Source organism: Equus quagga, chromosome 14 (assembly GCF_021613505.1).
Source record: "Equus quagga isolate Etosha38 chromosome 14, UCLA_HA_Equagga_1.0, whole genome shotgun sequence".
Classification (NCBI taxonomy): Eukaryota; Metazoa; Chordata; class Mammalia; order Perissodactyla; family Equidae; genus Equus; species Equus quagga.
In genome coordinates this window covers 39679433-39704442 of record NC_060280.1, presented here as the reverse complement: position 1 = coordinate 39704442, position 25010 = coordinate 39679433, and the positions used below count along the sequence as shown (strand labels likewise).

The 25010-nt window shown below is 45.4% G+C and overlaps 1 protein-coding gene across 2 annotated transcripts; it reads left to right on the top strand.

Annotated features, from left to right (window-relative positions):
* The first annotated feature begins 648 nt into the window (after window positions 1-648).
* On the top strand, window positions 649-23961 carry FZD4 (frizzled class receptor 4). 2 transcript variants are annotated; one of them, XM_046685715.1, is made up of 4 exons: window positions 649-971; window positions 3060-4322; window positions 12200-12307; window positions 23902-23961. In XM_046685715.1, the coding sequence occupies exons 1-3, from the start codon at window positions 687-689 to the stop codon at window positions 12260-12262; spliced, it is 1611 nt and encodes a 536-aa protein (XP_046541671.1). In that variant the 5' UTR covers window positions 649-686; the 3' UTR covers window positions 12263-12307; window positions 23902-23961. The 2 variants fall into 2 exon arrangements, with proteins under 2 accessions (XP_046541671.1, XP_046541669.1); XM_046685713.1 differs by lacking the exons at window positions 12200-12307; window positions 23902-23961 and having other exon boundaries at window positions 3060-9457.
* Window positions 23962-25010: the final 1049 nt, after the last annotated feature.

Sequence of the window (25010 nt, the reverse complement as noted above, 5' to 3'; positions counted from 1 at the left end):
TAGGGAGGGGGCCAGGGACCGAGGTGACAGCTGGAAGAAGCAAAGGGAAGGGAGCCGAGTGATCTGGGAGCACTTCTCACCTGAGAGAGGAGGGGGCAGGCTGGCTCGGCCGGAGCAACTCGGCTCTATCCCCGCCTGGCCCCTGAGCGCCGCGAACCGGGCGGAGGAAAGTGAGAGCCGGGAAGCGGGGCGGGGCGCGCCGGGGAGGGACGGAGGAGGGGGGGCCGGCGGGTGGGGCCTGACCCTTCCAGCGGCAGAGCGGCCCCGCCCCTCGCTGTCCACCGCGCCCGGCCATTGGAGGGGCTCGCTGTCCGTCCCGCCCCGCCCCCGCCCAGCGAACCTCCAGCGCCGCGGAGGGCTCGGGCGGTGCGAGTGGTGCTGCGCTGGGTGCTGGCGGGCTCCGCGGAGACACAGGGTGGACGCGATCGGTTCGGGGTTGGGGCTCGCCGCCTGCAGCCATGACCCTCGCAGTCTGTCCTTCGGCCCGAGCCCGGGGCGTCTAATATCCCACACAGTCGCGCGCAGCTGCCGGAGAGCCCGCCGCTGCCTCCTCGTCGCCCTTCGTGCCTTATCACACTCCCTTCCCCGGAGCTGGGAGCAGCGCGGGCAGCCAACACCCCCGTGCAAACTGGGGGTGTCTGCTGGAGCAACCCCCGCCGCCGCCGCTGCTGCCCCCGGCCCTGGCCATGGCCTGGCGGGGCGCGGGGCCGAGCGTCCCGGGGGCGCCTGGGGGCATCGGTGTCAGTCTGCGGCTGCTGCTGTTGCTGTTGCTACTCCTGGGGCCGGCGCGGGGCTTCGGGGACGAGGAGGAGCGGCGCTGCGACCCCATCCGCATCTCCATGTGCCAGAACCTGGGCTACAACGTGACCAAGATGCCCAACCTGGTGGGGCACGAGCTGCAGACGGACGCCGAGCTGCAGCTGACAACTTTCACGCCTCTCATCCAGTACGGCTGCTCCAGCCAGCTGCAGGTGGGCACCCCACCCCCACCCCTGGCGGGACCCCATGGGCGGGGACGCCCCAAACGAACTCCGTGAAAGCCTTGCCAAGTCGAGCCCCCTGCCCCCTTCCTAGGCTAAAGGGTATAATTGTCCTGGAAAAGTGATTTCCATCCCCACCCCCACTTTTCTGTCCCTTCTCAGGGACTGGAAGCCAAAACGTTGTGTAAGGCATCTGGCCTGCGAAAGAACTCACTCGTACACCCGCCCTTCCGTTTTCTCCCCTGCCCACCCGTGTCTGGCCAAGCCCCTAACCCCAGTGGAGCTGAGGGTTATCTTTGCCAAGGATTCTGGCCCCCGCTGCTCGGTAGGCGAGTTCCCGGCCGGGCAACCAGCTGTAGCTAAGACTTGGAAGGCGAGATAAGAAGATGAGAACTTCTCCTGCCTCACCGACCTCCTTTCTCTCCCATATTTTTGGGTGGGTTGTTAAATGAAAACAACTGCCTCATTTTCTGCGGAATGGCCCCTCTTCACCTCGTCCCGCATGATTTTGGAGGTCATGCAGGAAGGAATGGTCGAGTTGGCTTGGGTTCCTTCTTATCCTCGGGGTTGAAGGCAGGTTTTGTTGCTTGGAGGGAGAGCAAACACAATTTGGGAAAAAGGTGATGTTTATGGTCAAGGTCCAGGAAGGTAGTTTGTATATTGGAAGATTATTATTATTTTTTGCAGTCATTAAAAATTTTAAAACCTATGTAATGATAGAGAAAATGTTCATCCTACAATAATAAGTGAAGAAAGAATTTGCATATACAGGGTGATTATAATCTTACAAAAACAGCAATTCATTAAAAAAAACTGAAAGGAAATTTGAAAAGTTTAACAGTGGTTGTGTTTGGGTTAGTGAAACTATGAGTGATTTTTAGAAATTTAGAAAAGAGAGAATTTGGGGAAAAAATAGAAGATAGTTGTCTAGGCTAAAAGCTTCAGAAATCCCCAGTTCTGGTTGTTAACTTCTAAAGATAAGAAGCAGGCAGGCAGCTTCCTTCCTAGGTGTATGTTTTTACATAGGTCATTTTAAAAGCTGGATTGTGGTTTCAGAAAGATGGTTGGGATTAGACCTGTTGCCGGTGAACTGTCCCTTTGGAAGTTTCAGAACTTTAGAACTAGGTTATAAAAGCTTAAGAAATGATCCTCTCGCTCTCAGTTTGGAAGCAGCACATATCCTGACATCAGTGGCAGTTTTGTTGGAGAAACAGCTTTTCCAGGGATCTATATTTTTAATTACATGTATCCTGGGGAAGCAGCCAAGCTGTTTTGAAGGACAGGAGTGGATCCCTTTACATACTGGAAAATAGTTACTTGTAACTCTAGACTTCATAGACAACATCTGTCCGGAGCCAAGGAGAGTGTTTATCAATGCTGGAGGAATTGAGGACAGCAACTGGACTCTCCCCTGCTGGTCTTGCAGTTTCAAGGACTTAACATTTATATTTTCCTATTGTGCTTCATTCAGAAAACCTGCCAAATGAGCCCCTGGTGTCCAGAGACCTCAACCTGCCTCCCATCCTTAGGTCTAACAGAGTCTCAATTAGGACATTTTCTCTTGCAATATGGGACTGATTAAAAAATAATTTTAGGGGATAAAGTAGAGAAAAGAGAGAATATTAACAGGAGAAAACCTGGATCTACATTTTTTTCTTACGGTGATAAAGAAATGGGGATAAAAATAAATCACCTCATCACCGAAATGACTCAGTCGTTTAATTAGTCTGTTCAGCTCCTTCAAATAGTAGCTGAAAGGGGAGGGAGACGCAAAGTCAGTTTTTTAAGGTTTATTTCCTTAAGTGTTGTGCAGAAAGGGATTATGTAATTCTTCAGGTCCTTTTTATGTATTTATTTATTTATGTTCTCCTGGAAAGGATTACTAGAACCAAAAGAAGAAAGTGTGTAAGTGATGGATTATTAGGCACCCGTGTTTGGGGTCACAGTAAACAGTCGGACTCCCTACAGGCTGGTTTAAAAGTAGATACGTACTTTGGAAGCATTCAGCTCAGCTTTGTGCAAGTGTTTGGTCAGACTTCCAAGTCATTGTTTTCTTTGTTCATTTCATGACTTTTGCAGTTCTTCCTTTGTTCGGTTTATGTGCCAATGTGCACAGAGAAGATCAACATCCCCATTGGCCCGTGCGGCGGCATGTGCCTTTCAGTCAAGAGACGCTGTGAACCTGTCCTGAAGGAATTTGGGTTCGCCTGGCCGGAGAGCCTGAACTGCAGCAAATTCCCACCCCAGAATGACCACAACCACATGTGCATGGAAGGGCCCGGTGATGAGGAGGTGCCGTTGCCTCACAAAACCCCCGTCCAGCCTGGGGAAGAGTGCCATTCCGTGGGAACCAATTCCGATCAGTACATCTGGGTGAAAAGGAGCCTGAACTGCGTTCTCAAGTGTGGCTATGATGCTGGCTTATACAGCCGCTCTGCCAAGGAGTTCACCGATATCTGGATGGCTGTGTGGGCCAGCCTGTGCTTCATCTCCACCGCCTTCACAGTGCTGACCTTCCTCATCGATTCTTCCAGGTTTTCCTACCCTGAGCGCCCTATCATATTTCTCAGTATGTGCTATAATATTTATAGCATTGCTTATATTGTCAGGCTGACTGTAGGCCGGGAAAGGATATCCTGCGATTTTGAAGAGGCAGCAGAACCTGTTCTCATCCAAGAAGGACTTAAGAACACAGGATGTGCAATCATTTTCTTGCTGATGTACTTTTTTGGAATGGCCAGTTCCATCTGGTGGGTTATTCTGACGCTCACTTGGTTTTTGGCAGCGGGACTCAAATGGGGTCATGAAGCCATTGAAATGCACAGCTCTTATTTCCACATTGCAGCTTGGGCCATCCCTGCAGTGAAAACCATCGTCATCTTGATTATGAGACTGGTGGATGCCGATGAATTGACTGGCCTGTGCTATGTCGGGAACCAAAACCTGGATGCCCTCACGGGCTTTGTGGTAGCTCCCCTCTTCACTTACTTGGTAATTGGAACTTTGTTCATTGCTGCGGGTTTGGTGGCCTTGTTCAAAATTCGGTCAAATCTTCAAAAGGATGGGACAAAGACAGACAAGTTGGAAAGGCTGATGGTCAAGATTGGGGTCTTCTCAGTCCTGTACACGGTTCCTGCAACCTGTGTGATTGCCTGTTATTTCTACGAAATCTCTAACTGGGCGGTCTTCCGGTATTCCGCAGATGACTCCAATATGGCGGTTGAAATGTTGAAAATTTTTATGTCTTTGCTGGTGGGCATCACCTCAGGCATGTGGATTTGGTCTGCCAAAACTCTTCACACATGGCAGAAGTGTTCCAACAGATTGGTGAATTCTGGGAAGGTAAAGAGAGAAAAGAGAGGGAATGGTTGGGTGAAGCCTGGGAAAGGCAATGAAACTGTGGTATAAGGCTAGCCAGCCTCCACGCCTTCCATATTTTGAAGGAGAGAATGCCAGCATTTCAGTGCAAATGCTACTAAAAGTTTCATGCAATGAATCTCAGTTTGAACAAACTAGCAACACTTAAGTGACCCCTGTAACCCACCGCCACTCTCCCCCGCCCCCCAACCCCAGCATCATAAAACTAATGATTTTGCTGCAGACTTTGGAATGATCCAAAATGGAAAAGCCAGTTAGAGGCTTTCAAAGCTGTGAAAAATCAAAACATTGATCACTTTAGCAGGTCGCAGCTTGGAGTGTGGAGGTCCTGCCTAGGTTCCAGGAGGTCCAGGGCGATGCTGCTTTTCCTGCAGGGTGGGATTTGAGCTGTGAGTAGGTAACTTGCAGGGAGAAAGATTAACTTTTTTAACCCTTTAAAATTTTAAATACTAACTGGGTCTTTCAGATAGCAAAGCAATCTATAAACACTGGAAACGCTGGGTTCAGAGAAGTGTTACAAGAGTTTTACAGTTTGGCTGATCTAACATAAACATTTTCGGTGGTGCACTGTCTGCTGTTTAGAACTTCGTGGACTGCTCTCCCAAGAGGTGGTGTCAGAATCTTTCAGTGCCTTTGTCATAAAACAGAATTGTTTGAACAAACAAAAGTACTGTTCAAACACATGTAAGGTATCCAGTGGGTTTTTCTTCTCTCTCTTCCTCTTAAATTTCAACATCTCTGTTCTAGGCTGCTGCTGTTTTTTTCATTTTATATTAATGACTCAAAATAGGTATTTTTATAGGAATTTTTGCACTGCAGCATGCCTCATGAGGGGAAAAGGAAGGGTGATTCACTTTCTGACAATCACTTAATTCAGAGGAAAATGAGATTTATCAAGTTGACTTACCTTACCAACCCCAGAGACCTATTGCATTGAGCAATGCAGACTTAATATATTTTACTTTGTATGATTGCATCTATGCAGACGCCAGTCTGGAAGAGCTAAAATGTTAAGTTTCTTGGCAACTTTGCATTCGCGCAGATTAACTGTGTAATTTGTGTGTGTCAGTTACAATTAAAAGCACATTCTTGGACCATGACATAATAGTATACTCAACTGACTTTAAAACTATGGTCAACTTGCATTCTCAGAATGATAGTGCCTTTTTTTGCTTTAGCATAAGAATGTTATCAGAGTCTGGTCTACTTAGCACAATGGAGACTTTTTCAATTTTGCAGAGGGAACTAAGGACAGCTGATCCAACTACTTGGTGCATAATTGTTTCCTAGTAATTGGCAAAGGCTCCTTATAAGATTTCATTGGAGGCCGTGTGGCCTGGAGTATTTATATGGTGCTTAATGAATCTCCAGAATGCCAGCCAGGAGCTTGATTGGTTAGTAGGGAATAAAGTGTAGCCCATATGAAATGAACTGCAAACTCTAACAGCACAGGTCTTAATTGCCTTTTGAGGAGGTATCCAGAGCTTTTAAAATTTATGCTTTATGTTCCTCACAAGGGGGTACCCCCTAGCAGCCTCTCAAAAGTTGCAGTTCTTTTAAAATTGTAACCTTTTCCTTAACCCGCCTTAGGCCTTCTAATCACCAGATCTCTGGGACAAATTGTTGACGATGTCACAGATTGCTCTCTCTGTAGCTCATACCTGTCTTTGCTTCAGTAACTGCTTTGCAATGACTCATTTATTTATTTATTCATGCTCCCCCGTTCCCCCCCCCCCCCAACTTTTTAAAACAGGTAGGAAAGCTCTTTTATCACATTTGTTTGTGGAAAAACATTTCTAGGGTCTCATGATTCCAAATAGATGGTCAAATTCTGGAAGTAAGCATGTCTTTTTCTGTTTATTTGAGCTTTACGCCCCTGGTTTGACATTTCCCTTCTTTCCCCTGTTTTTGCGTGGTTCTTGAGCTCTCTCAGATGAAGATGCATGTGAGATCTGTTGCGTGTCTTGGAAAGTCTGGGGGCTTTGGAGACAGACACTAGGTGGACATGGGTGGCCCCTGCTGTGTGTGCCGAGCTTGAGTACCTGGGCTGGACTCTGTCAGCACTCCAGGAGCATGAGAAACCATCCCCTGCAGGACCAGTTGAACTCCATCTGAGACTCCATTGCCCATGAAATGTAAAATGTGAACTCCCCGTGCTGCTTGCAGACAGTTCCCATAGCTGGCCAGGGCCCCGGAGCGTGCACCCAGGGGCAGAGCCTGCCCTTACTCACGCTCCGCTCTAGCGTCTGGGGAGTTGTGCAGAACTCTGGCCCAGGAAAGGGAGGAAGGACTGTGCAGCAGGGCACTGGCCTTGCTGTTAGAGCACAGGGGTTTGTAATGCCATTTTCTTTGTAATGTCTCAGTGATTGTGTGACCAAGGCAGCACCTAGCAGAGGGTCCAGGAACAGGGTAGGTGCTCCATATTCGTGAATGATGAAATAATAATAATCACAATAAAAGGACTTGGGTGACCCTGGCTACCTGAGTCTGGAGCTGGTGCCCTGACAACTTTCTGGATTTTACTGTGTTTCTTCCACATATCTCTTGCCTTCTCAGGGGAAAGTCTATATGATCAGAAGTGGCCGTCGGTGCAGACTGGATTAGTAGCCTTAGCAATGTCCCAGGTTAGAGGCCTTTCCTTTCAGATTTTGGACAATGGGGAGTGTTTACGGTTTCAGGAAAGGAGCTTTGTGGCTGAGGAGTCAGTTACCAATTACCTTGAAGCAACTCCATCACCTCTTAAGTTAGTATTTGTTTTTTTTAAAAAAGTTAATTATCAGCACATTTATTGAGTGCCAACTGTGTATAAAGCCCTGTGTCCAGCACCTTAGGGAATGTCACGGAGGATGAGCTCTGTTCTTCTGACTCCCCTAGGCTGGGCATGCTTCTGGGTCTGCTGAACTCTGCTCTTAGTTTTGAGAAGGAGCAGGGGCCTCCGAATAGCCATCTGTTTCGCTGGCTCCATCCCATAAAACCTCTTCCTGGGTCTTTCTACCTTTAATGCATCTCTCATCCCTTCCCAGGATTCCCTGCAAATCAATTACAGGGGTTTTGGCGAAAGCATCAGCTCTGCTTCGTGACAGTCTCCGTGAAATCTCCTAGGCAGATTATGAAAATTAGCTATAAGGACATGAGCTCCCACATCTAATATGACTATGGGGGAAGCCAGTTCAGGTCTTGGGTGTACCATGTGACTTGTACAGGTGAATTCGTGGAAAAGGTTAGGGTTGTTTTTCTTTCTCTGAAATCTAGAAAAAGTAGGTCTGATTGTAGCTTCCTACAGTCCCTTGGCCTCCAGAGATTTCATCCAACAGGGCCCACAGATATCTCTGTGCATCTCCTCTCTGGCAAAACTCCTTTCTCCTCCTTCGTAAAGGCCACAGCTCAGGGCAGAGGAACATGGGGCAGGGTGGAAGTGGCCTGAACCATCTGGTTAGGATCCTTTTTCCTCTATGGAGAGCTGTTTCCTGATCTCTGTGACGGCTTCTCAGCTGGCAGCTTGCTCAGGGACCTGAAAATGGAGAAGGGGTGACACTTTATTTTCTTGAGATGCTCTCTGACTTTCTTTTCCCTGGTCAGCCCCTCACTTGCATCCCTAAACCTGGAATCTGGGAAACTTCTGTATCTAGGTTCTGAATTCTGACTTTACCAACACATACGGCTCTGTCCTCTCTGGCCCTTCTCAGCTTCCTGTTTGCTGAATTCAGTGCTTACTATGCTGAGAACCAAGCTGGGTCCTGAGGACCCAAAGAGGGACTTGACAGCCCCAGCCCTGGAGGACAGACTCAATTTAAGGGGATTTCATCAGGTTGGTGCTATCTTTGGCTTCTGGTGAGGTGGCCACAGCAGCAGTTAGGGAAGAGAGCCCCCAAATCGATCCACATCCTGAATTGCATTCTGTGAGGGAGGCGATTGGAGAGAGTTGCTATTGCAGCCAATTATGTCGAGTCACTGGACTCTGACAGTTCTTTTTGTTCCTTTATTGTGTTTCGGTTCAGAGTCTCTGTCTGGGTTTGTATTATGTCTGGCAAAGGACCCAGGTTATCATTTTTCTTCTGGGCCTACATCGTGGATCTTGGAAACTCCTAGGAGAGCATTTTGCTCCCACCGAGGATCAGATACCAGAGCCTTCAGTAATGGATTTTGTTTCGCTGTGGGCTGGTCAGAGCTCTGCTGCTGCCTCTCGCCACGCACATGTGCAGTGACGGCCAGATGGACATTACCAGGAGGGAGGTAACCCCAGCTCCCCAGATAGGCCTCTTCCCCTTGGTAAGCCCCGTTACCCGAGAGTAGCCTGTTTCTGTTTCTGATTTACCTTATTTCCCTTCTTCTTTGTACCAGCAAATTCCCAGTATTCACCCAGGCAATTGGTAGAGGATCTGTTTGGGGTCCTATATGAGCCATGTCCTCCAAGATTTTGTAGCTCCCTGATCTCCTACGATATTCAGTACATGACCACTGTCATCCCAGAAGGCCTCGGAGAAGAGGCAGGAGCAGCTCACCCCCTGAAGGCCGGGTCCATCTTCTCTCCCAGGTTATGCACCTTTCCACGTCCCGCTGATGGGCTCAGGCCCAGGCTTGGCCGTGGGCTCTGTGGCGGGGTAGGTGGGTGCTACTTTCTAGGACTCTCCCAGTGGAGCATCTAGGTGGTTCTGAATTTTTTCCTACCTCACAGGGATGTTGTGAGACTTTAGAAGGTCTGAGGATGAAGGCCCCTTGAGCTCTTTGTAGGAAAAGTGGAATAAATATCAGGTGTGATCTGTGAAAAGGTAAAATGTGACTCAGCCTGCTCACGCAGCACTCGAGCTAGTGCTCTGTGGCCTTTCCTTGAATCCCTTTGCCACCCCGAAGCCCCAGCCACCTTGAGGCCAATCTGGGGGACTTTCAGATGTTTGACATAGAGGTACCAGGCAAACCCCTGCTACACACGCCCTGAGCGAGTTGCTGAACGTCAAAGGAGATGGTCCCCGCTTTTAAGGATGTGCAAACGTACGTCTGCATCGATGTCTGTACTGTAAATTTCTAATTTATCACTGTACAAAAAAATAAACTTTGCTATTTAATTTTTGTATTAAAGGAAAATAAAGTTTTGTTTATTAGGTGGTGTGTGATTTGGCGTATTCCTGAAGGTGTGTGATAGCCCCTGGGAAGCAGTGAGAAATACAGAATTCAGTTCACAGGGCAGAGAGAGAGTCTTTTTCTGAGAGCCTCTTTGTTTCTTTTTTGCTGGTGCTATTTTTCCCCTGTGGGATTTCTCCTGGGTCAGCAAACCCCCGAGGTCCAAGGTCAACAGAATTTATCACCACTGTGGTCATCAGTGACACTCAAGTGGTCACACGATGCTTGGATGTCACTATAGTTCTCAAGCTGTCAGCCCATGACACCTCCTTTTGGTATTTCCAGTATGTGTGGCTGTTTTCATACACCTTCCATGTCCCTTTGACTTAATCTGGTGGCCTGTAAAAGTTTTCCTATTGCTGCTAGAGCTTCAGACCTCTTAAAAACGGGAGAGGGGGCTTTTCTTTTTTGACTTCAGATTTTAATTAAAAATTTTTTTCTGGTCCACGGTAGTTCTGTTTTGTGTAATAAACATGGGAGTATGTTGCATCAGTCAGCCAGTAAAATGGGTTCTTTAGCTAATTTTCTAAGTTGGATGGTCTGTGTCTCCATATCCAAAAAAGTCATCAGACAAAGCAAATTCAAAGCCATTATCTGGACATTGTCATGGGAGCAAATAATATTATGGACCACACAGACACAGAGGGGAGGGGAGCCACTGCCACTGGGGATGTCTGCCGATGTCCCAGAGGAGAACATCGGCTCTCTGGGTTTGCCTCTAAAATGCTTTCCACCTGTGTGTTTCACCTGACTACTCCCCTGTTTGGGTGTGACTAAAGAGCCCCAGGAACAGGGATCTGCAATACTAGTCTCCTTCACTGCAGGTGGCTGTTATACTTATCTCAAACCATAAATGAAGGGAGCCGTGTAATTTAAATTTTCTTCCCTATGAGACAGGCTGTGTTTCTCATTTCATTACCTACTAATTAAGTAGTTATGAAGTTAGGGAAAAGTCAAGGCAATCTGGAGAGAATTCATAATCATCCCTTGCACTTGTAGGAACACTGTCAGTATAGAACATACTTTTATTAACATGACTTCATTTTATTCTCATGGCATCTCTCAAGGAAGCAGGGCAAGCATTGTTTAGCGAGAACTGAAACAGAGAGGGAGAGGGACCTGCCCATGGTAACCCAATGGGGAGGTGGCAGGTTGGACAGCCAGGTCTTCTCAGGCTTAGCCCAGGGGTTTGTTTTTGTTTCACACTCAGTCGTGGGTGTATAGTGTTCGCCCACAGGGTGTGTTGGAAGTCCTAACCCCGCATACCTGTGAATGTGGACTTATTTGGAAGTAGGGTCTTTGTAGACATACTCTAGTTGAGGTGAGCTCATACTCGATTAGGGTGGGCGCTAATGCAATGACTGGTGTCCTTATAGTAAGAGGGAATTTTGGACACAGACACAGAGAGAGGACCCATGTGAAGGCAGAGGCAGAGATTAGAGTGATGCAGCTGCAGGACAGGCAAGAAACAGCAAGGATTGCCGGCAACCTTTTGAAGCTGGGAGAGTGGCCTCCAATAGGAACCAACCTTACCAAAACTTTGATTTCGGACCTCTAGCCTCCAGAGCTGTGTGAGAATAAATTTCTGCATCTGAAGCTCTTAGTTTGTTAGGGCAGCCCTAGCAAACTAATACTCTATTAGCGAGCTCTATTCCTCTGATTTATGTAACTACTGCAAATAGTTCCCTGGGAATGGGTGAATGTTTCAGCAGGCAACTCTCTCAATAAGGAGACCTGGCCACGAGCTTCTGTTGTTTAAGGATTATGTAGCATAATCACTCTGGTAAGTTTCTTTATCTGTAAACTGGACACCTCTAGAATAAACCCCATGATCCCTGACACTCAACTGATTTGAACTGGCCTTGGCTGGTCTCCCGCCCACCCACCCCCAATGGGAGCTCTGTGTGCAGGGCTGGGACCTTGGCTGGAATGTGGCCCAAGGGTTTTTAGCATTTCTGTCCTGAGAACTGATTTTTTCTCTTTCCTATTTTAGCTTTCACATGCAATCATAATTTTAAAGTTGAGCTGACTCTTGACTAAAGGGGTCAGCCTTGGCCTCCTGTCTTTAGAGGTTCTGTGAACAGAAATAAACCACCCTCGGAGAAGGGTGTTGTCCTCAGTTTTCCTTCACAGTGCAGCTGGGTTGTAGGCCTGGGAGCATCCCACTAAATGTTTTAAAAATGTTGGAACCTGAAAGGGTTTAGTCCAACAGGCTTTCAAAATGGACCTTGGCTCTGCCTGAAATTCTAAGAATCCCCCTGTCCTTTTCCTTCTGTCTCATCCTGAGGCTATAGAACCCATGGATGCATCTGCCCTCATGGCAAAGGATTTCAACTTCTCAAACTCCCAGGGAGAAAGAATAAAAAATAAAATATATTGCATTTCACATCAATTGCCTGATTTTCATCAGCCTCCCACCTGGTTTCCTATAAGCCCCCAATGCTGTTTTCACCCGAGAACGTGCTTAATCTCATGGATAGCCCACATTATCAATACCTTTCTCTTTAAGAGATTAAATGATTGGCCGTCTGAATTTTCTAAAATGCCCGAGGGTTGCACCATTTCACTTGATATGGGGTAAATGGGTAGAATCAAGCAATGAGATGGAATTGATAAGTCACATAGAAAAATCTGTCCCAGTTCCATCATTTTCCTTTCACTCCCTTGCCTTTCATACGTGTTTCCCTTTTCCTGGAATGCCTTATCCCTCTTTCTTCAACCAGGTTGTGTATATTCTCCCTTCAAGATTGAAGTCTCGGGTCATCCCTCCTGGAAGATTTCTCTGACCCTCCTACTTGCCACGTTCCGCCTCCCTTTCCTTCTTATTGCAGGTAAGTGTAAGGCTCTGTGTGCTTTCAGCTCCGGGGGCCTCCAGCGTACAGTGTGTAATGGCCTATTCACGTGTCCATCTCCCCACTAGACCGAGCAACTTGAGGATGACTTAGCACCTGAAGGTGCCTACCTGTGTGCCTCAGGACCTGGCATGAGTTTCAGGAATAACCATGGAAAGAAGAAGAGAAGGGGGGAAAGGGAAGGGGGGAGGGAGGGAGGTGGGGAGGGAGGAAGGACAGGAGGAGGGGAGGGGGGGAGGGTGGTGGCTGGGGGGGGGGGGAAACTGAGGGGCTCTGGTGACAAATGTGGCCAGCATAGGAAAGAAATCTAAAGTGACAATAAGAGCCATCACATAGGCAGAACTTTCTGGAAAGACACTTGTGCAGTAGCCTCAGAGAAAATTCTCTAGTCTCAAAGATGGCTTTGAGAATGATCACCTACCTTCTGTGTTCCTTATTGTTGAGTTGTCTCTCTCCCCTCTTTTTTCTCCTCCTCCTCCCCAACAAATATTTGCTGAGAGTCTACTGTGTGCAGAACACTGGAGCTGGCTGAGGAAGGGAGAGAGAGAGTGATTGTAAAAACCCACGAAAGACAAGGTCCAACTAAGAGTCCAAAAGTGCAGATGACAAAACTGAGAAAGAATTCAGCTATTATTAACAAGCTTAAAACTCCAAACCTGGAAAAACAAATCTTCTACTGCTTAGTAAATATTTGTTGAATAGCTGAATGTGGGTCCACCATGTGCCAGCCACTGTCCTCGGAGGGCATCGTAGGGGATACCAAGATAAATAAGACACAACCTTTCCCTCCAGAAGTTCCTGGCAGCAAACCACATGCCCCCTCCATCCCCACCCCCTGAAGGATCAGTGCTACCAGTCCAATCATATGGACTGTGTAATTCCTTCCAAACTGCAGTCCCAGGGCCTAGTTGGTTGAGCATGGATAGAACAGTTTCTGAGTACGAGTGCCATGAGAAAACCTTTCCTAAACTGTTGTCATCTCACCATTTGATCCCTGAAATGACACGTCTGACTCAATAGGTAAATGTGTAGAAAGCGAGTAGGGAAGAGGAAAAAGGGAGGAAGAGTGGATCCCAAAGACCATGACTCTTTTAAGACTTGGTCTGCACTTTAAAAACATCCTCTAAGTTCAATGTGTAAAAAATAAAAATTAAAACTTACTCACAGTGTGCCATCGGAGGCATTTAATCATCAGACCAGCTAGCTGCCGCCATCTGAACACCTTTTCTGGCACACGTGTTGAATTATAAAATTGGCATGAGTAGGTGACTCTGTAGGTGTGTCTGCCTGTGTCCTCTGAGCCCTGTTCTTTTGCTTATCTCATGTCATAATTCTATAAATCCAAAGAGACTGCTCTATAGAAGTTAACAGAAGTGCAGAGACAATCTTCATTTCCTCATTTCCCCAGCGTGAAAGGAATAAACGTGTGAATCAACTTGGCTGAGAGTTGCCTGTGGGGAGTTGCGGGGCAGCGAGTCGTTCAGTGTAACTGGAGCCTGAGATTCTTGGAGTGGGAGGGAAGGTGGGCTGAGGCCAAGTTACGAAAGGCCTGGGAGGTTGTGCTGTCTCCTGTGCTGGGCACAGGGGGTGGCCCACAAACATTCGAAAGCAAAGAAGGCTCACAGCCACATTGGTGTTTTCCCAACCTCTCCTTGGCTGCTGGGTGGACTGTGGGCTGGAGAGAAGGCCAGCTGGAGGCAGGCAGGCAAGTTTGGGTGAGAAATCGTGAAGGCCTGAATGAAGGTGGTACAGAGAGATGGAAAGGAAGGGGTGATTTTCAGAGAAACCCTAACAAACTGCGTCCTTGGTGGCACTGTTCACTGAGCTGAATCTTTGCTTTCTGAACTGCCAGTGTTTCAGAGGCCAGGAGCTTTCTGTTTGTTCTGTACACCTGATATAGCACACTCCCTACATTGCAAGCTGCAGATAAATAACAACGTCGTCACTAAGGGGCCTCGGCAGATTGAGAGACTGACCAAGTACCCCTGGAAAGCTGGAGTTTCCCTGAATGAATCTCTCTCTCGAAGTCTGCGGGACAGCATGCCACCATTTGTTGGTGGCTGGAAGGGACAGGGTCCTAAGCGAGTATGGTATAGTGTTTAGTTGTTTATGTAGTGCTAAGGGGCCCCACCACCTCTTTGGGACAGTTTCCTATCAAGACATACTTCCTAGAATAGCTGATACAAATTCCATAGTAAGGGCTTAATTTAGTACAAACTTAATCCCAGTCACGTCTCCCATCCAGATTTTATTTCTTGACAATTTTCTTTGCTGGCTACTCTTATCAGTAAAAGTCTGGACTGCCTAACCAGATCCACGGAAAAAGATATCATGGGCACACACATTTTTCCTAGTCCTCTTCCTTTTAAATCAGAAATTCTGTATAACATTTTCCATAAGTGAAAGACAGAACCACTTCCTAGCTTTTTTTGGTCCTTTTTTTTTTTTCTGAACAACAGACCTTCCTTTTGGATTTACATCAGCATTTAGCTAACTTCCTGAACACTTCACCCATTTCCTGAACTTATTCTGAGGAAGGGAAAACATCCTCCTTCAGAAATAAATGCAAATAATCACAGAGATTATTTTTATTAAATAAATAGTGTAAATGCAATGGAATTTCCTGTACGATGTACGTTGACCATGGCTATTTCAACAAAAATCTATTTGTTGTGATCCTGTGGGGACCATCTTATTTGCAGGTAGTCTGAGGAATTAGAACCATTATGTAGCTACTCGAGAGATACGTTCTGAACATTTGCAATTTTTACTCTTGTTAAAAATATTTTTCACGAAAAATTTGAACACTAGGGGGAATTATTCTCTCTCGATCAGCATTCTTGAAGCTTTCTCTTTTTTAAAACAAGGTTTTTGTGACACCTAGTGGTGAATAAGGGAAGTCCATCTTCAGGGCAGAAGATTGACTTCATACGGTTTTCTTCTCTTCTGTTGATTAACATTTTCTCAGAGCCAGCCCACTACCTGGCTTGAAACTGGTCCAGTTTTAAGAATGAATGAAAAATGTGAAACTCTTCAGAGGAAGCACATCAATCTATCAAGCTGGGGTCAGGTTTTTTAAATTTTTAAGTTTTTTAAATGAGAGCAATTTCTCTGTATTTGTGAGAAGGCCTCCTCCCATTTAGCCATCTTTTACTTATTATTATTTTTTTTGAGGAAGATTAGCCCTGAGCTAACTACTGCCAGTCCTCTTTTTTGCTGAGGAAGCCTGGCCCTGAGCTAACGTCCGTGCCCATCTTCCTCTACTTTATACATGAGACGCCTACCACAGCATGGCTTCTGCCAAGTGGCGCCATGTCCGCACCCGGGATCCAAATTGGCAAACCCCAGGCCGCCAAGAAGCCGAATGTGCAAACTTAACCGCTGCGCCACCAGGCCGGCCCCTAGCCATCTTTTAGTGGAGAAGAATTATATATTTCTAGTGAATAAATCTCACTGACATCTTACAGACTATTTTAGGCTGACTGCCCGTCATTTCTGAACATTTTACAGGGCCCTTCTTATGCTCTCTAGGGTTTGGCAGTGGCTGATTTTTAAAGAGAGAGATGAGAGGGATCTCAGAGGGGCTGCTCACCACCCACCCCCATCCAGGACAGATGGCCATCCAGGACAGATGGATATCTGGCCTCCTTGCACCATCCCCAGGTAGAGACTCCATAATCCATCACTCAGGCTGACATTCTTCCTTAGGTCCACCTCCCTTAGCGTGATAGCCAAGGCCCCACAATCTGGTCCCTTCCCCTCTCTTCCAGCCTCGCCTCCCACCAGTTCTTCAGCTATATATGCTATCTATGTCCTAGCCAATCCCACCCATTCCCAGTTCCCCATCTAACTCATACTGTCTCATTCTTCTCTGCCTTTGCACATGCTGGTCTCCTCAGCCAGAAGACTCTTTCCCTCCAAGGCCCTGTGCCCATTGTTCAAGACCCTGTGTAAGTGTTTCTCCTCCTGGGAGCCTCGGCTGCTTCAACCAAGCAGAGCTGATAGCACCTTCCTGTCTGTCACCTGGGAACCTAGTTCGAACATCTATAATTGCACGTGTTATATTACATTCTCTTGTTTTTATGTGTCTCTCCTCCAAACATCTGTGGGCTTCTCAAGGACAAGAACTGTTCTTGTGCCTAACACCCTGACCTGTCCAGGTGCTCCACAAATGTTCACTGACATCCTGCCATCAGCCATTTGTGGCATTAGATTGTTCCACTTGGCTACAGTGTTTTGATAGGAGCAAATTAGGTGTGGGGGCAACTAGTTCAAGGGTAGAGTTGACAATCAGGGGAGTAAGTCTTTGAAAATGTACAGAATCATTTATTATCCCAAATGACCTCAGCCTTCATCCCCTGAGGATTAAGATGATTTCACAAAAATAATCTCTAAGTTTCTGTCTGGTTCTAACATTGTAGGATTCTATAATTGGAGGAGATATGATCCTAAAGCAGGGTTTTGAAAAATCTGGGGTCAATGCAGGGAGTCTATAATTGTATGCAAAATATTTTATGTACCCGTGTCTTTTTTCTGGGGAGATGGTCTATACTTTCATAGACGGTCTATGATTGCAAAAGATTAAATACCACTGATTAAGAATCGGTAACCAAAAGGGCGATCATAACTCCACTGGGTCAATAGGAGTTGACACCTTCTTGGGTGTTTCAGGAGAGACTTATAAACCAGCAGATGCAAATTCCTTGAGGCCCCTTCTCCACTGCCCCTCGTTAGGACCCACCTACAGGTCTGGTCTGCAATTTAAAAAGAGAGGCTGCGATGCTTTTGGCTGTGTTCCATTTGTGCTGCGTTAATGTCCCCCTCCTCAGGTTCTAAAGGTAAGGTGAGGGTGTGGGCAGAACCTGGTAGACCCAAGACTATGTACTTTTCCCCACACAAAAAATTGTCCTACTCTGGGAAAGGTACCACACAGTGCCCACAAGTTCTGCCCAAGTGCTCCCTGCTGAACCCTCCGGGTAACATCAGGAAACCTGCCTGTGAAGCCTGACTGCTGCAAAATCCTGCCACTGTGGTCTGGGCCTGCAAATGGCTATGATGCTTTTGCTCTTTATGAGAGATGCCTTCAGCAAAGTGAATTGTGGCTGGCAGGGCAGGTTTTGTGGGTGTGCGACCTGGGCAGTCATTCAGGGCCCCAGGCATGGAAGGGTCTTTTGCTCTGTTCAGTGCTCTACTGTTGTTGTCTTGAAATTCTTAATTTTTGAAGAAAGGGCCCCATAGTTTTACTTTGCACTTGGTCTTGCAAATTACGTTGCCAGTCCTGAGTGTCTGCAGATACCTGAAGCAGCACCATGTAGTGCAAAGAGCATGAGCTTCATGAGCTTTGGATTTGACAGTAGGGGTTCAAATCCCACTTCTACAACTTTCCAGCGGTGTGAGCTTGAGTAGGTTACTTAACCTCTCTGGGCTTTAGTGTTCTTATATCTAAAATGGTGATCATGGTGATCATATCTAACTTTTATAATTGTTGGGGCAATTAAGCAGTATGTGATGTAGTAATTGGTAGTGGTTGATAATGACAACAGTGATTTGAAAGTAACTAGTTAAGAAAGAAAGAAATAGGTTAGTGAGCAAAGCAGATCAAAACAAAACAAATAAGAAAGCCATACACGCAGGACTGGGAAGAATCCTAAAGAGGAGCTCCCAGGATGAGGTGTTTCCACCTTTGTCCTTCCATAACACTTTGCACATAGTGCCATCAGAGCACTTAAAAATATTATATGATTATTTTCCTTTATTACACATATTTTCCCCCATTAAACTTTGAGACCCCCTGAAACCAGGGACTGTGTCTGTCCTTTAAGAACATTTTTGAGTTCCTAGCACAAGGCCTGTGACAAAGTAGACGTTCAATAAGTATTTGTTGAAAGAGTAAACTAATTCATTATTTTATTTTATGGTTGAGGAACAGAGGCCCAGAGAAATTGAGTTGCCCAAGCTCACCAAGCTTGTCCTTGGCAACGCCAGGACTGGAGTCCCCTGTTTGTTTTGAAGGGATTGCCTGGGGGCTCCCTGGGGACCCAGCCCTTGGAGCTGTTAGATACAGTCTTGATTGCTTGCTGAGTTGCAGTTATCAGATTATCTGGGAAATGTTTGAGCCTTTTATGTAAGTGCATATTTATTTATTTGGAGTCAAAAACCAGAGGGGAAGACAGCCACTGGAATTAGAATATGCTTGTGACTGGCCCGAGAACTTCTGGAGGAAGCAATCCATCAGATCACCTTTACTGAGCTCACAATTCCGGGACAGCTCAGGCTCTGCTTTCTCCTTCCTCAAATCCTCCCATTCATGATATTATCTTCTGTGATGCTGCTGTCCTGGATGTGATTGATCACCCACCACTATCTTGGGGACCTGAGAGTGACCTTCTGGATGTATTTGTAAGGAACCAGCTTGGTAAGAAAAACAAAAACTTGAAGGCATCCTCTGGTTGGCCTGAGATAAGGGGACCTCAGAGTCTTTTTTTCATTAGTCTGGCAAAACAAACCAAACAATAAAAAATCCATACGAAAATATTCTGCTTCCAGGGACTTAAAAGATACTTCTCATTTCACCCACCCCATCAACATGATACTATCTCCATGTAAGAAAAACCAATGTGTTTGTGTGTGAGCGGAGAAGAAGGGAGGAAAGAAGAGAAGGGGAGGGGATTCACAGAGAAAGGGAGGAGGGAAGAGTGAAGAGGGAGGAGAGGTGGAATGTAGGGGGAAAGTGAAGAAATAAACAAAGACAGAGAGAGACTGAATGTATTTGGAAAGAGATGTGGGACTAATAGTTACCTGAATAATCCCAGGAGGCTGAGTCAAATCAACAAGATGAATCAACCCAACCCACCTTGTTAAATTCAGTTGGTCTGAGAATAATTCTTGTGCTGGGAAAGAAGCAGTGGGGTATAGGAAAAAGATCTTGGTTTGAGTTTTGGCTCTGATGATAATTTGCTATGTGAACATGGACACGTCGTTTCAAGTCCTAGGCCTCAGTTTTGTCATCCAGAAGTGGGGGAAACAAATGAAATGAGACATATGAAAGTAATTTGAGAAAACAGAGTGTGACACAAGCAAACAGTCTTGAATTTACACTCAAGCTGGATCCACGCCACTTAAATCAAAACAGGCTTCGACGCGCCTCCAGCTCTCCTCTTCATGGGCTCAGCAAAGTTTTCTACCTCCTGTTTTGAAGATAAATAAATACATAATCCAATGATCTTGTCACATCCTTGTGCCCAGTTGAACTAATTCCTAATCATGGATATAACTCTGAAATCATAATGTAAAAAGAAAAAAGACAAAGGGTTTGCCTACCATTGTTCAACACGTTTATTACAGAGGAAAGGGCAGATCTGGTTAAGAATGAGATCTGGTTCAGATGCCAGTTCTGCCACTCATGTGTGGCTGTGCAACCACAACTGTGGGACCACGGACAAGTTTCTCAGCCTCACCAAACCTCACTTTTTCCAATTCTGATGTGGAAACACCTCCCTCCCTGTGTCGTTACCATAAGGGCAAGTGCTTAGCACAGCTCCTGGCATCTGTTAGAGCCTCTGCTTATGTCGACCATCACTGTATCCTCAGTCCTAGAACAGAGTAGATGGGAAATATGTGGTACCTTCCCTTCTCCTTTTCTCTTTTTTACTCCTCCTACCCCATCCCTACTCCTATTTATTCAAGTGTATTTCCATTGCCCCCAGAGTAAAGCCTTGGATCTGAGTGTCTGAGATACTCCTTGAGAGCATTTCTGTGATGGCTTCAGATAAGAAAGGAAACCACTGTCTTATAATTGTGTATCTGTCTTGAGTGTCAGCAATGAAAACAGACTCTAGATAAGTTAAATGGAAGGGTGTTTATTGAAAGGATTTTGAAGGATAGACAGAATTAGGCTTGGAAAAGGGTGGAAATTCAGGGATATTCTTATGCTGTGAAGGAAGCAGTGGGGTACAGTGAAAGGATTTGGCTCGGATGATCATTTATTGTGTGAACATGGACACGTCATTTAAAGTCCTAGGCCTCAATTCTCAAATCCAGAAGTGAAGAGTCAGAGGGTGAGGCCAAGGGAGTCACAGTGATGTGCCTTGGCAGGAGGCTTTTGTCAGCATGCCAGCTCTGCTCTTTTGAACAAATGACTTCCAGCTGTCTCCATGGATAACCACCAACCACATCCATGTTGTTGTATTGCTCCCTGGAGACTCCCAGTTCCAGGGAACACCACTGGTGGGCTGAGCCCAAGTCAGTTGCTTGTCCTCAGATTGTGCCAGGGCCAAGGGTGTGTGTGTGTGTGTGTGTCTGAAAGAGAGAGAGAGAGAAAGATAGAGAGAGACGCTGTCCACTGGAGATGTGGAAGGTGGGTCCTACATCACACCAAGACAAACTAACCCTTAGAAAGAGAGAGGGATTGGATGGCAGACACTAGATGATAAAAGTATGGCAAATGTCCATTGCAGCTCAGAAAAGGATCTTCAATCCTCTTCTGGAAGTCATGGAATCCAAGGCCCTGCCTCATGCAGGGGTGTCTCCTATTCATGGACAAAGGGCCCAAGTATAGTGCCACGGCATTCAGTGTACATTATTGTGGCTAAGGAGAATCCAGCTGTGTCTGCTTATCCTAAGTGATTTTGGGGGGAGAAAAAAAGCAACATTAAATTAAAGCAAATAATTAGGGATTTATTAACATTGAAGAAAAACATTAAAAAAGTTGAATTCAATTAAATGGTGAATGACCAGCTATTCAGACGGCTTTGATTGATTTCCACACAGATGTTTCTCCAAACCTGTCTGTGCTCAGAGGTAGATGCTTTAAGCAGCCCACGTGTGTTTCCCACACGCTCTTGGCTCCCAGCAAACTCTCCCAAATGCCAGGTGGCTGTGTCACTGATCATTATGGTCCCTGCTTCAGAAACTGACAGTCTGCTTCCTTTTTTCTGTATCTTTTAAATCCTAATTATTAAAAAATAAATAAATTCAAGACTCAAGCCCAGCAGCTGAATGGATTTTTTGTTTGGGAAAGCCCAGTTTTCAGTAGAAAACTATCCCTAGCCAAAAAAAAAATTTTTTTTAAAGCAGCTCCTGCCTCTCCTCTTTGTTTTTGCCCCAATATCAAGTATCGTGATGAACCTCCGTAGCCTTTGGATCCATTTCCTGCCCAAAGGTGTCAAACCAACTAGAAGATCATGATTAATCACCCCCAAGCCCTTCATTTGCAAGTAAACAGGACTGCAATTCAGATGGTCCACATTCACCTCCAGAATTTAATATGGGTCAGGTTAGACTAAATCCTCACTTTTGCATGGGGCTTCACAGTTTGTAAAGAGCTTTACAGTTTACATGGAGCTTTATAGCTCACCCTCTTATACACATTATTTTATTTGATCCCCATGATAGGCCACCAGGTGACCATTGCCTTTCTGCTGGATTACTGTGAACACCTCCCACCTTTCTCAAGGTCCGCTCTTTCTTTTCCCTTTTTTATTGAAGTGCACTTAACATACAGTAAAAAGCACAAGTCTCAGTTGTTTGCTTTGATGAGTTTTGACAGTTGCATGCACTGTGTAACTGCCGTGTACAAAAAGATATAAAACAACTCTATCGCCCCAGAACATTTCCTCGTTTTTCTTTCCAGTCAATTTCCCTCTCCCCCCCAGGCAACTACTTTCTGATTTCTATCACTATAGATTATTTTTTCTGTACATGGATTTCATTTCATGTCAATGGAATCATACAGTATATGCATTTCTCGGTCTGGGCTTTTTTTTCATGGATTTAAGAATCATCCATGTTGTGTGTATCAGGAGTCCCTTCCTTTGTATTGCCAAGTAGTATTCCATTGTATAAATACATTTTGCTCATGAATTCATCTTTTGATAGAAATATGTAGGGGTTTGGGGGCATAATTTTTGCTATTGCAAATACAGCTGCTATAAAAATTCTTGTACAAATACTTTTGTGAACATATGTTTTCATTTAACTTGGATAAATAGCTAGGAATGAAATTGCCGGGTCATAGGGTAGGTGTATGTTTAACTTTATAAGAAACCACCGAATAGTTCTCCAAAGCGTTTTGTCAGATATATGAGTTGTCAACATCCACTCTTGCTTCCCCCGGTCATTTCTCCTCATAGGCTCCAGAGTAATCTATTCAAAACATAACCTTGATCCCATCACTTTCCTGCTTAAACCCTTTCAATGGCTTCCCACTGCCCTTCAGATAAAGGCCAAATTTTTTAACATAGCCTGCGTAATCTGGCCCCTGACCTGTTATATGGCTACCGCTTCCCCCGCCTCCCTCCACGCTGTGTCTGCATTCCAGCTGCACTGCATGCGTTTCCATTCCTCGCATGTGAAGCTCTTTCCCTCCCCAGGGCTTTCGTCCACGGGGCCCTTTTCCTGGACAGCCCTTCTTCACCCATTTGCCCCTTTGCCTACTTATCCTTCAAGTCTCAATTTGAAAGTTACCTCCTCAGGGACGTCCTCTGCACACGAAGTCAGGTGCCCTGTTACCTGTTCCTGTACTCCCCATTCCTTCTCCTTCTTCACATTCATTGCACTGTTGTTATTTTTTAAATTATACGTATTTATTTCAATTTTTGAATAGGTTATACATTCATGTGGTTCAAAAATTCTCAAAAGATATTCAGTAAAAAGTTTTATTCCCATCCCTGTTCCCATGTGCCTGGTTTCTTACCTACGTTGAAAGAAAGAAAGAACTCCTTATATTGGTTTTTTAAAATCTTTCCAGAGATTTCTGTTTAAATGCCTATACAAGATTTTATGCACACAAACTGTAGTAATTTTTGGTATTACTGTTACTATTATATTCTTTTATTATATTGGTATATAACTAATACTATCTGTATTACTGTACTACCATTAGTATTACTCTACATAACTACAGTATTTGTATTAATATACTACCATTAGTGTTACGTTAAAACACTCTACACACTGTCCTGTACTTTGCTTTTTCTATTCACCCATCTGTCTTGGCCATTTTCCATTTCAGAACTTAGAGAGAGTCCTCATTCCTTGTCACTGATGTCCAGTGTTTCACTCTATGGCTGATCCAGGCCTGTACTTATGGCCATTTAAGCTATTTTTAATCTTTTGCTATTATAAACAATGCTGCAATGATAGCTGTCATATACATATGTTACTTTTTATGAGTTCGAGAACATCTGAAGGATTTCTCAGAAACAAATTGCTGGTACAAAGGGCATATGGGTTTGTATTTTATCAAATTTTCTCAATTGCCCTCCGTGGGGTTGTACCACTTTATACTCCCACCTGCAATGTACAAGCATCCCTGTTTCCCCTGGGCCTCACCCATATGTGTTGTAGAACGTTTGGATGTCTGGCAATCTGAGAGCAGAAAAATATTATCTCAGCACAGTTAGTTTTAGTTTGCATCTCTTACATAAGAAACTAAGCATCTGGTAGGATTTGTTGTATTTTTTTTTTCCGAGGAAGATTAATGCTGAGCTAATATCTGTCGCCAATCCTCCTCTTTTTGCTGAGGAAGACTGGCCCTGAGCTAACATCTGTGCCCATCTTCTTCTCTTTTATAGGTGGTACATCTGCCACAGCACGACTTGACAAGTGGTGCATAGGTCCACGCCTGTGATCTGAAACTGGTGAACCCTGGGCCGCCAAAGCAGAGCATACAAACTTAAGTGCTGCACCACTGGGCTGGCCCCAAGGATTTGTTGTATTTTTAATTACTTAGCACAGTGCCTGTCATGTGGTAGATATCCAATATATCCATTAAAATAATAATAAACATATGTGTTATATATTAATACATAATATGCATTATATGCTTTATATGTATGTCTTGTGTATTAATATATAATAAGCACATGTATTCTATACTAATACATATCTGTTAAATGAACAAACTGAATGATGATCAAAGAGCTTAAGGTGAAGTGATTTAAGGACTCACAGCTTGTAAGTGGAGACTTCCTGGCACCAAGTACAGAGTGCTTTCTATTAGTCTGTGCAGCCCCACGTTTCTAGGGTAGTCCAAAAGGAGAAAGGGAAAGGAGATGTCTCTAAAAAGCTGAAGGTAAAATCTTAGCTCTGCCTTGCTCTCGCTGTTACTGTTGAAATGATTGATGTTATGCCAGGTATTCTATTCAATGTCCACTGGAGAATACTCGACTCAGGGCCAGCTTTTGGGGTCTTATAACTCTATGTTTGGTTACAAACATGGTTGCGACAGTCAATCAGACCTGGGTATGAATTTCTGCTCTGATATTAGCTGTGAGACCGTCTTCTCCCTAAGATGCCATTTCCTCCTTGGTGAAGAGGAGATGACAGCTCTACCTCTAATAGAAACCTTGAGGCTTCTGCTCAGCCCTGATTCTCTTTCTCCAACCACCCTCCTCCCTGTTTGCACCTGCTGACTCCAGGCCCCTGGCAGAGCTGCTGGGACACAGAGGGGACCGACTCAAGGTGGATCAGCCAGAATCTCACAGGAATTTGGGCATAGAAGACAGAGGCTCTGTGAATTCTTGATCTGGGAAGAGGGGTGAGACCGTGACTGGGTAGTGCTATTTAACTGCATGTTGAAGTTTGAGGGGGCCCAATAAGTGGCCTCCCCTTTCTTTGCCTCACTTCAGAGCTAGCTAGGGGATGGACAAGGTTATGGTAGAGGAAGAGCCACACATCTGCT

What these genes read in the sequence shown, in the direction of transcription:
- FZD4 (XM_046685713.1), top strand. Translation starts at nt 687, where the DNA reads ATGGCCTGGCGGGGCGCGGGGCCGAGCGTCCCGGGGGCGCCTGGGGGC. An exon ending in GCTGCTCCAGCCAGCTGCAG is followed by an intron (nt 972 to 3,059) that starts GTGGGCACCCCA and finishes TGACTTTTGCAG; the next exon opens with TTCTTCCTTTGTTCGGTTTA.